Source organism: Pangasianodon hypophthalmus, chromosome 7 (genome assembly GCF_027358585.1).
Source record: "Pangasianodon hypophthalmus isolate fPanHyp1 chromosome 7, fPanHyp1.pri, whole genome shotgun sequence".
Lineage (NCBI taxonomy): Eukaryota > Metazoa > Chordata > Actinopteri > Siluriformes > Pangasiidae > Pangasianodon > Pangasianodon hypophthalmus.
Window position 1 is genome coordinate 25,937,958 of NC_069716.1, and position 12,799 is coordinate 25,950,756.

The 12,799-nt window shown below is 39.6% G+C and overlaps 1 protein-coding gene across 1 annotated transcript in view; it reads left to right on the plus strand.

The window, feature by feature from the left end:
• spon1b (spondin 1b) overlaps window positions 1–12,799 on the plus strand; it is a 105,698-nt gene that overhangs the window by 65,370 nt on the left and 27,529 nt on the right. Inside the window, exon 7 of the mRNA XM_026946492.3 lies at window positions 12,084–12,148. Coding sequence (XP_026802293.2) covers window positions 12,084–12,148 — 65 coding nt within the window. The remainder of the gene's footprint in view (window positions 1–12,083; window positions 12,149–12,799) is intronic.

The window sequence follows — 12,799 nt, forward strand, 5'->3', positions numbered from 1 at the left end:
TTGAACAATACAGAGAAATCTTGGGTTTTAAGAAGTCCTACATTTTCCATCTTGCATCATAAAAGTGTTCTTCTGTTTGTCTCCCTGGGGGAACCTTTAAGAGTTCTAAGTAAAACCCTACACCAGAAGGTTTCCTTTCCAGAAAAGGTTCCAAGAAGAATGTATTTAGGTAGATCATCCAAAGAACAGTAGAGGAACCATTTGTTCTGAAATGTAGACTTGGTGCCTGCTGGCTTCCATATGTTTTAGATTTGTGATGTTTAACCATGATAATATCCAATGAGTCTGGATCACCGTACTCTAAGACCAATATTGTTAATAAAACAGATTTATTCCTGGACTAATTTGAAGCCAAATGAGCTTCGCTCATTTTCCAGAGACCAAACCTTCACTTTTGCAAGCAAAAAAAATAAAATAAAAGAAGGACAAAGTTTCTTCCTCTGTGTATTTGATCAGATGCTGAGAGCTAGTGAGCTTTTGGTTCGAATGCTGGTTTTTTGATGGAGTCGAGAAGAGTGGAGGAGCCTTCGGTTGGAGCTTCCTGCAATAGAAAGGCAGATGTGGGACAAAAACAAAGATGAGAAGAGGAAAGGGAAAAGAAAGTAGGCTTATGTAATTGTCCCATTTTCTTATTTTAGCTGTACTGTAGCATTGACAACAAAAGCCTTTTAACAGCGTTGCAGCAAGACGGAACCACACACATAGAGACTGTGTGTGTGTGTGTGTGTGTGTGTGCTTCAGAGAAAGAGCAAGCTCATTGCCTTGGTGTTGTTTGTTTTTGTCTTCCAGAGATTACATTAAGGCATTGGATGCGTTTCCGGTATAAGGTAGTTATTATTAGAATGGTGCTCTCTCTTCCTCTCTCTCTCTCTCTCTCTCTCTCTCTCTCCCCCACCAACTTTTGAGCCATTTTCCCATAAACACACATATTCCATCTCTATTCTCATTGTTTCTCAGCTGAACGTGATGGTGTCGCAGTCCTGAGGCCAATGCTAAACATTTTACTTTGAGTCATGAACTTACATTTCCTCTGCAAAAAAATCCTTCTAATCTTCTTTCACCTTGTTAATCAAAACATTGCATCATTGCCATAGTTATGCTCTGGAGTGTGTAATCAGTTATATAAATGATAATACAGTTTAATTTTAAGTTCAATAATGAATTCTGGTATGCTTGGAGGCATAACAGCATAATCTGCAATATGTGAGGAATAAAACACTTGGGGGCGTGGGCTTGCTGTAATAGGAAACTAATCAATGACGGGGTGTTGTGATGCGACCCGACATGAAGCGGAGTTACTTTTACCACCACAAAGTTTATTATTTTACTGTAACAGCGCATCCTGAAGCAGTTTATTCCTCTTATACCACACAATTTTGCCAGTTTTTTATTAATTAATGAACAAGATGTAGTACATCCTCTCCATTTAGAGTTACATTTAAAGCAAATGTTTTGCAGCCTGTCTTTTTTTTTTCACTCTCTCGATGTTGTTAAGACAAAAATGAAACTTGACATGTTACCAAGAAACCAGGAACTCATCTGTCCCGGAGACTTTCCTGTAGTGGAAATCTTACTGACTGTTACAAAGCGCTAACACTGGAGACTCCTTCCATCAATGTTAAATAAGCATCAACAGTTTCAATATCAATTATGGTATATTTTCTTTGTTAAATAGCATGATGTATAATTCATTTATTAGTATATTAGATGGGTCATCCACCATACAAGTCCTTGTGAATTAGTTGTTACTATAGAAACAATAACATATTGAACTACAGTTGGGGCTGCTGTTATAGAAATTTATACCATTTTATATACAATTGTATACAATTTTTATATACAATTAAAATTTTTTTGAATTCTCAGAAAATCAGAGAGAGGCTGGTGAGGGAATGACTGTTTATTGCAGCTGTAACGTAAGTGAGAACTGTAACTAATTTGTCTCTTTAAAACATTAAATCTAACTATAATCCATTAAAATGTGTGATTATGTTGTTCATTAATAAATTAAGCATTGTAATCATTGGCAAATCGTGGTAGTATAAGCGGAATAACACACTCCAGACCGTGTGGTTATATGGAAATAATACACTTCTGGGGGATAATGGCACTCAGCTTGCACGTTGTGCCGTATCACACCCCCCGGCGTGCATTCTTTTCATATAACAGGTCTGTCATAGTGTTATTCCTTACTTAATCAACACCTTCAGCCAATCGGAATCAAAAATTTACCAGTGCTGTGGTATAAAAAGCTAGAAACAGACTAGAAAACAAATCACAACTTACATTTCTCCACACAGCAGGAGATTTGGCTTTTAGAAAAATAAGTGCAGTGTTTGTCATAGCGATAAGGAGCAGAACGGAGTTTGACTAAACCTCATGAGAATTTGCTGATAATTCCGATTCCAGTACAATGGTGTTGAAAGCAATGTGCATCCTTTAATTGGTGTGAAATCTGTCATCATGCCTCAGCCTGTGCACAGGATTATAAACTCACAGCACAGCAGCGGTACACGCACTCTTTCCACACTCAACATCACCAATTAAATTTAATGTCAAACCCCAAAATACGTTTTTTCCTGCATCGAATTAGGCATTTAAACATAGCTGCTCTGAATTAGAAGTATCGGTAAGTGACATTTGATCAGTTCTCAGTCTCTAACAGATGAACAGAAGGTCCAATTAGACGGAGACCGTGTCTAGATGTTCTCCTGAGGCTTTCCAGAGCAGCCAAAATGTCAAGCAGCGAGAGGAAGTGTGAGAAAGACGCTGCCCTGCTTCATGTCAAACTCCCTGTCATAAACTTTCAAGCCTGAGCACTCAGACGGGATGCGTCTGAAACAAAGCCTCGGTTTTTGAGATATTTTGTCAGACTTTTTTGTTTTCAAGAGGACAGTTTGTACTGTGTGCCAGATCATTACAATGTAACAGGAAGCAGGGGCAGCGGGAAGTGTGCAGCAGGAAGTGTGTGAAGACATTCATTCCAACACTCTTTAAACATCCCTTAAATAAGCCATAAATACACTTAATCATCAGTGTTGAATGATACATTGTTTAGTATATAAGGATGCATGCTGGTATAGGAAAATAATCAACGACGGTGTGGTGTGTTGCAGCCTGGAGCGAAGTTTTATTTTTCTTTGTCAACAATTACTATTTTTTTCTAAAGAATGACACATCGTATTATTTATCCGTTTAAAGTTACACTTAGTGTTGTAGAACGTCTGAGAAAATAACAAGTTAGTTCTCGCATACGTCGTAGCATCTGTAAACAGTCGTTCCCTCACCAGCCACTTTTTTTTTTCTCTTTTGAAGTTTTGAAGCTCTCTGTCAGAAAGACTTTCCTTAAATCAGAAAACTTAAAGTCATCTCTGACACTGGAGACTCATTCCATACATGAATTTTTTTTTAATTATTTAATAAGTTATTATTTTTAAAAATATATATTTTTTGTTTGTTTGTTTGTTCATTTATAATGACTTTTTTCATAATACATGTTTGCTATACATGTTTTACTCAGTGTTCCTCCTTTAGTTCAGTACTAATGCTCGCTCCAGAGCTGGTGAAGTCCCCTCGTCAGCTCGTTTCCCTCAGCCCCAGGCTAGCGGCTAGCCCTGACTAACACGATTCCACAAATCACATCGACTGGAGCCACATCACTCGCCTCGACAGAGTTGCCTCTGGCCTCATGATTCGCTTACAGGTTGTGGATATAAGCAGTTTTTCTCCAGAATTTCCCCCAAACCACAGAATTTTTAAGACCAAGGTTGCACAGGGTCAAAATCTTAACAGTAAACATCCAGTGAGGATGAAACTGTGGATGGACTTCACTGAAACGGGTTGCGCAAGGTCGCAGTGTGTATCAGAGGTCTTTGTGTGTAGGTGGATTTGAGACAGAGGTTATTGTGTTTATTGTGTGTAGGAAAAAAAGAGCAGCACTGCAGATGGAGGGTTTTATGACCAGAGTTGATGTGTGATGATGTCCATGAGGGCTGATTCTGTAATGCGTGACTGTAATATTTGCCAGACCACCAAAGCAGTGCTGCCAAGAACAGGCTTTTTGTCTTACCTCGAATTCACCCCAGGCATGTGAGCAACATGTAGCGAGCATTTGTTTGATCCACCATCCATCCATCCATCCATCCATCCATCCATTTTCCATACCGCTTATCTTACACAGGGTCACAGGGGAGCCTGGGGTTCTATCGCAGGGAACTCTGGGCACAAGGCGGGGGACACCCTGGACAGGGTGCCAACCCATCACAGGGCACAATCACACACACATTCACACACTACGGACAATTTGGAAATGCCAATCAGGCTACAACACATGTCTTTGGACTGGGGGAGGAAACAGGAGTACCTGAAGGAAACCCCTGAAGCTAAGTACTAAGCCACCGTGCCTCTCCCAACGCCCCCACATGTGTTCAGTACATGCTATTTGTGCAACAACACGCTTCACTACTAACTAAAACACTCAATTAAAACTCAAACGCAATTATAATGTAACACAAAGCTTTTGAGTGGCGCAACAGAAAAGTGTTCACCCTACCATCAGATGATTGCAAGTACCTCAGTATCTAAGGGAGCAAAATTGTCTGTGCTCTCTGGGTTTGAGGAATGGCATATTCTCTCTCGCCTGTCAATCACAGTGAATATCACTAGCCAATCATGTGTGTTTGTGAGCTCATGCATGCAGAAGAGGGTAGATAGCACTTTCTTCTAAGTGTGTTACGAAGTTCAAAATGGCTGGCTTCACGTATCTCAGAGGAAACACGTGTTAGCCTTCACCTTTCCTGGATGGTAGCTGTCATATAATATGGGAAGATGAATGAATGAATTAGCTATCTAGGTCGCTAATATGTACAGTATATCTAGGGCAGTGTTTGTCAAAACAGCAGTTTTACGAAGGGTATTTAGAAGAAAAGGAAAACTGTGACTTTTTAAAGGGAAAAAAAAAAGAAAATCGCCCTAATGTTTTTTTTTTGTTTGTTTTTTTCTGAATTAATTTCATGTAATCAGAACTACTAATATGATTAAATGGATTTATGGATTTAATAAGTCACAAAGTAAGAATCATTGAACGCTGGAGCCGGCTTTATAATTGAACACATTTTGTTGCTGTAGGGTAGAACATAATCTCAAATGAAATGTTGTGCTGTGACGAATGAAAGCAAAATAGACTTAGAGGATCATTGAAAAAGGGTACTGTAGAAAAAATAAAGTTAGAGAACTGCTGTTCTAGTGTTTAACCAGACTAAATCTGTTTTTCTCTGAACATGTAGTCCATATTGTAGAAGTATTGATAATATATACTTTGGATTTATTGCTTTAATATCATCATATTTGGCACTAGTACAGTCATTAAATTAAATTCATTTATCGCTCAATACCAGTCAATTCTCACCACAGATCAGGATTTAATAGTTCTGGCCCTGTATAGCTACAGCACAGTAGCTGATTTTTGATTTCTCTCTCTCACACACACACACACACACACAGACACACACACAGACCTGTTTCAGGTTCAGGAGCACAAAAATGCCAAAGTGTGCAAGACTCTGGACATTTAAGAGGATTGTTAGCTTCCACTGTAGTAGATTTGCGTGTGTTTTTATGTGTGTGTGTGTGTGTGTGCTATTCAGCTGTGTGTGGCCATATAAGCCTCAGCATCTGAAAGCTGTGTGTGTGTGTGTGTGTGTGTGTGAGAGAGAGAGAGAGAGAGAGAGTGTGTGTGTGTGTGTGTGTGTGTGTGTGTGTGTGTGTGTGTGTGTGTGTGTGACCTTTCCGGTGCAGCTACTCTGCTGCTCCTTTGACAGCTCCCTGCAAGCACTCGGCCACACTCGCACTCCCCCTCCTCGCATCTTTCCTTCCACTCCTCCTTCTGTCCTTCTGGCGCTGTTCTATCAGCTGGGGTGAGTCTAGGGCACTTGGCTGTAAAGCATAAAACATAGCCTTGGTATAAAGGATCCAGGAACCTGCAGCGATTCTCATTTTCTACACAGCATTCTCATTTTCTCACGCATAAGCTAAGTTATAATTGATGTGCGTGCGTGCGTGGCTTAACTATTAGCCACCTTTTTTTTACTTATCATACATATAAAGAAGCTCTTATGAACGTTCAGCCTTCATCGAAACACAAAATGTGCTCACGTTCACTATGTGAAAGAAAAAAAACAATTCTTTATGAGAGATAAAATGGTGAATAAGCTGTATAAAAGATGAATTTGAAATATTTGCATAAATCTTAAGTTAAGCTTATTAGAAATAAATATAATATGATATAGCTACAAGTTCATGGGTGGCAAAACAGAAAACCCAGGCAGCTGAGACGTGCAGATTTAGCGACCGGGCTATTAGCTTTTATTTATAGTTGTCCAGCAGGCAAGTAAGAAAAAAAACTACTCCTGAATGACTTTCACAAAACCAAGGTTTTCATTCATTTAAACCAAACGTGTCACGATGGTGTAATGGACTTCAATGCTGTATAGAGTCCATATAGTGTATAACTATAGAGTCCATGTAACATGCAGTTCCAGGCAGAACATAAGTGTGTAAACTCAGCGTTAAATTTATATTGTGGCGAATCTGAATATCTGAATCCAAAGGTCCGTGGTCAGGGTCAAAACACAGGCAGACAACATTAGACAAGGATAATCCAATATCATAAATAGAAAACAAGATACTTGGAAACAACACCAGAAATGCCTGATAAGACAACAAGGAACAGAAACAGCAGAGTATACGAAAACAAACTAATTAAGGGCTTCACACAGAATAGGTGACCACATTAGGGTAATCAGCAAATGTCAGAACAGGGGCGGAGACAGGACTAGGACAGAAATAAACACAACTGGCATAACATAAACACAAGCACATGATGTGAACAAAAAAAACTTTCATGTATGATTTTTATTGGGCGAAGTAATGAGCGTGCACGGATGACAAACGGATGACAAATCTTTTTGGAATCAGGGACACACAGGTATGTGGAAACACTGACCAAACCATGGAAAATACAGTTTAAAATAATATATATAACAATATATAACTGTATAACTCTCCTGCTTATGATACACTATAGAGTTAAACGAAACCTCAAGAAAATAAACACACTATCCAGACCCGAATAATATCTTTTACCTGCGATGCAAGAACAGAACAGGAACTGCAGAACTGCAGCTCATAGCTACAACATTGGCCAGTGACGTGGTGATGTTTTGCTAAGTGCACAAACACCATGTGCCACATTCAACACTTTGTTAGAAGAGGATAATAATCATAGCAAGCTTAGCGAGCTTGACATACGCTGTTATATTATGTTAGCTACTACTATTTTAGCCTCAGCAATAAGGTTTCCGGGCAACCAAAACACAGAGCTTTGATTTGAGACTGACAGAAAGAATTACAAAGGGACAAAGAAGTTTTTCATGTAAAACTTTGTAGCCATGAGAACAGGAGAGTCAGCAGCGGATTTTCCCCGAGGCGCTGGAGCGGAATCTGCTCATGGAGGTGCACGCCTTGCAGTGATGCTGCAGGAACCACCGCCAACTCCTCTGTCCAGTCCGTTCTTCTCACGGTTCTGGGGCACATCCCCTGGAAACATAGCAGCTGTCTTCATCTCAAAGGGAATGCTGAATATCTGACTGGGTCAAGGGTTTACATACTTTTATATCAAGTGTCCCCATTTTATGTGTGTTTATGTGTGAGTCTGGATTCCTGTTAGCATGAAGGGCTGCTTTCATGTGAAAGGCTAAAGAAATGCAAAATGGTTCCTTTCAGTTGCTGAGGGTCAGGGTTTTGCGTAGGTTTGCCTATACATACAAACATACATATACATTATGTTCTTTATATATGTGTGTGTCATGTGTCCTAGCAGTACAATAGTGTATGTGATGTATGTTAGTGGGAGGCAGGTCATTGTGCTCTTTATTATATGATTCCAGATTCCAGGAATTGTGGTCACGAAACATAACGGGGTCAATATGTAGGCCGGGGCATCACAAGCATATTCAAATTCCCAGTTGAAATAAACAGGGACGGGTCAAAAACAGTGAAGAACGTGAACGATAACACAAGAACTACGGCTTGATACGAAACATTCAACGAGAATCCGCAATGAGACACAGACACACTAGGGTCAGTAAACAAACTAATCAAGGTGAACACAATGGGTAACACAGCGATTACACCAGGCGGAGACAGCGTCCAAACCAAAATAAAGGCACATGGCAAAACATAACGAAAGCACATGGGGAAATAACAAACACACACCATGTTGGAAACACTGTGATGCTCTGAGAGGGGAAATGTGTAACAGTGTGCATGTGTTTGAGCATACAGTGAGGGTGTATTTCTATTTTCATATCAAATCATCAAATGTACAAAGCAGCCAGCTGACAATTAATATTTCTTTCAATATGATACAGTGATTCTTTGCAGTGAGCTTGATTTACGTTTTTTTGTTAGCTTTAAGAAGTGAGAGACAGAAACAGAAACTGATAAGCACAGAAGCCATGCCTCCATCAGTTGGACTTCAGGAAAAGAGGCCACACCTCCTTTACTAGGACTGACATGAAAAGAGGCCACACCTCCTTTACTGGAACTGACACGAAAAGAGGCCACACCTCCTTTACTAGGACTGACATGAAAAGAGGCCACACCTCCGTCACTGGAACTGACACGAAAAGAGGCCACACCTCTTTTACTAGGATTGACGTGAAAAGAGGCCACAACTCCTTCACTGGAACTGACATGTAAAGAGGCCACACCTCCTTTACTAGGATTGACATGAAAAGAGACTATACCCCCTTCACTAGGACTGACATGAAAAGAGGCCACGCCCCCTTCACTGAGCCTGACATAAAAGAGGCCACGCCTCCTTCAGTTGAATTGGCTTGCATACAGGGAGAGAAAGTGAGAAAGACGTACACACTGCCAAATTTGTTTAACGTTTCTAAATAACAGTACACTAATAATTAAGGAGCGTTGTGTCTCCCGAGCCATACGTGCTGCTTTAAATCAGCGGTCATATCGTAAATAATAATGATGAGAACTCGTATTGTGTAGAAATATCTCTATATTCCTGTGCGCATATGGCGACATATTTGTGCTAATTCGTCTTTCCATGGTCTCAGGACCCTGACCTCATAATCAGCACCGGGTACTCTATCGTTTATCAACGGTCTATTACCATTAGCTCACCTTTATAGGCCATTAAAGTCCCGGCTTATTGTTCATTTTATGAAATACATATTTAATAACTAGCATAAATTATTTACTGTGAAATTTTATTAACAGTGGTGAGAATTGTACATCTGGACCCTTTAATAATTCTTAAGAGTTTAAAGGGTTATATCCTGTTATGACTGCTGTGTTTTATTCAGCTGGCGTCGGATGAAGTATGCAGCATTTTTGGTTCGTTTCTGTGGCCCTGAGATGAAGCTCATTTTATTCAGAAATCTTTTTTCCCTATTTTTCCCAAATTTCTAAGCATTCCATGCATCCTTTTTACTGAACACAATTGCATAATTCATCTGAATAGAGTTATGTGTAAATTTGAAAGACATGGAGGCCTCCACGTGTGCAGTTTTCTCTGTTTTGAAGTTTCTGTCACAGGAAGATACGCGCTAGCATATTCAAATGTGTTCTGTTTTCCCCATTTACACCTTTTTTTCCAAAAAGAGTTCAAAACATTTTTGAAAAAAAGGTCAAAAACACAGTTTGGTTTGAAAGCCACATTGGAGGAAAACTGCATGTGTGTTTGCCTGGCCTGAGTTAACTACCTCTTGTAGCTAAGTATGACTTTACTATTTAGATTAATACTATATTAGTAGATTGCTAGTTTCCCATGGTTAAGTGTAGCTAGATAAAGCCAGTTTTGGACTGTATTCTAACGTTGTCTATGTCAGATTATACGATGAGGATGAACTTTGTAGCAGTGCTCTCACACTCTGAGATGTTAATTAAAAAAATTTCAGACACTGCCAGAACTGTCATCAGCTGTCTTTGGTCACAATGGTGCTAAATCCTTAAAGGGCAGCTTGTCAATTTCATTTTTTTGTTTCATGTGGTGCTTGCTGAGGATGTAAGAAAAGATGACATGCGGACATTAGGATGCTGTTTAGGACACTGACCTCTTTCATTGTTTTCTTTGCCTCTACCCGTTCCCATGACCAAACACCATTATTCAAACAACATATTGACTTTCATTGACTTCCAAAAAAAAAAAAAACAACAAAAAACAAATCTTGAGTACTCTTGTGTCGAATATAAAATTAATAACAAAATTTTAAAAAATGTAATATTTTATTATTACAAAAAATGAATAGTAAATCAATAAATAAAGATCTCTAGGGCCTTCCCTGAGGCAAAGTCAGTGAAGTACATATAATTACAAGGTTTGCATTTTATCTCTTGTGGTTTTAACGCTGAAGTTTGTTCTGCTCTCTTCACACACACACACACACACACACCTCTTTATCATGTCATATAGTTGTATTGCGGTCCTGACCTTTCTGACTGTGTGCGTATTTTCTCTATGTATATATTTCACACAGCCAGTAAGCAGTAAGCAGTGTTGTGTAATAGGGCAGGATGGCAATGGGCGCACACACACACACACACACACACACACACACACATATACACACACTGCTCCGTTTCAGGAGCGCTTGTATAGAGCAGTTGCCTGTGTTGTCTATGCCAGGGATCATTAATGGCTGCTGAGATTCTTTATTGGTTAAAATGCCTAATGTGTTAGATGTAAGATCTTTATCATACTGTCAGATTCAGCACTTTTGCCATTTTGTGTTGTGTAAAACTTTAATGCACTGTTTTGCGTAAAATGAAACCAAATCAGGTTTGGATGGTGATGCAGTGGGTGAGAGTTTCACTGTGAATTAATATCTCCTTCTGTGCGCATGGCCATCTGCCATTCCAAAACATATTCATCAGTTCAGCCAGATCAGAGACTGATTGCTTAATTACTACGAGCCAGCTGTTAATTGGTCAGCCGAATGACGAGAGCCTGAGATTAAGAACGCGGTTCTCCGGAGAGAGTAGTCAGGTTTGGGGAACTTGGTATGGAGAACATTGTGTTTTTAATCTACATTTTTAATGAAATTTTTACAACCATCACACTTTTACACTGTTTTTAACATTGGGTATATAATCATCCGAATACCAAACACCGTGTGTGACAATGAAGGACAGTATAGAGGGTTATGAATAAATTATTGGCACCCTTCAAATGTATAATTGGAGATATGTAAGTAGTTTTTACAACTTCTAACCTACTTCTCCTTTCGGGGTGCAAAATTATTGGAAGAAACTTTAAAATGAATGCAAAAAAATTTTTTAGTTTTTTGGGTAAAAAACATTGTAGTTGTCTTTACAATGTTGCATCCATTTAAAATCTATTTGCTAATTCTTTCTCCCCATCCATCCTTCTATCTATCTATCTATCTATCTATTTTCCTGTCTGTTTGTCTGCATGTCCATGTACCGTATATATATTTCTCTATCCATCCATTAATCAATCAATCAATCAAATAAATGTATCTATCTGGCTGTCTGCTTGTCCGTCTGTCCGTCCATCCATGTACAGTATATCTATTTATCTGTCCTTCCATCCATCAAGCAATCAAATCTATCTATCTATCTATCTATCTATCTATCTTTTGATAATGCATACCATGTCGTTCCACATTAGTTTTATCTGTATTTCCATTCCCTTTAATTTTGAGCCGCTTTGTGCTGCTCACCTGCTCCAGCGAGGAAAAAAAAATTCACAAACTCTATTTCAGTTGCACTCTTGACTGCTGAGCTTCCTTTCCTCTGTAATATCACGGAAACCTCCTGGAATCTGCAGCAAAAAGACAAGCACATCATCCATGCTGCGCTTAGCATCTGTGTGTGTCTGTAGCCTGACGTTTGCACACGGAGGAGACATCATGCTTTCTTTTCTGCCACAGATATGTCAATCTTAAACGCCCCCTGACGATTAACTATATCTTCTCCCTTTCTCCCCCCCCCCCCTCTCTCTCTCTCTCTCTCTCTCTCTCTCTCTCTCTCTCTCACAGGGTGATGATGTCATGACCGTGATCAAGACGAAAGCTCAGTGGCCGGCCTGGCAGCCTCTCAATATGTGAGTACCTCCATCTAGAGCTCCGCTTCCTGTCTCTGCGTCACTCATAACCTTCACCAGTGAGCCATAAACCATTATTAGTCCATTACAGTCCATTTTATAGTCCATTAACAAATTCACAAATAATCACTGAGCATGACGATGTTCCTGAGTTTCACACAGCACCGATTAAACTGTACAAATAATGTAATGAACACATCTTAGTGTTTAGCCTCAGTCATTACCAAGAAGTTTTTAGTTAATTCCTTGATTACATCTTTCTTCACTTACGCAAGTCAGAAAGCATTAACGCATAACGGACTGGCCGGATTAAATCAGTCTCAGGTGCTGTGACAGTCTAATAATGACGATCAGACTCATCGATGCTGGACAGTAGAAGATTGGAAAAAGACCACGTGATGTTTTTCCAGTCTTCAGCTGTCTGGTGTCAGTGAGCCTGTACACACTGTAGCGTCAGATTCCTGTTCTTGGTGTGAAACCGGAAAAGGTCTTCTGCTGTTGTTTCCCATCCGCCTCAACTTTTGATGTATTGTGCGTTTTGAGATGCTTTTCTGCTCACCACGGTCGTAAAGAGTGGTTGTTTGCCTGTATTTCCCGTAGCCCATACCGTAGCTCAAGCCAGTCTGGCCTTTCTCATCTGACTCCCTTTAT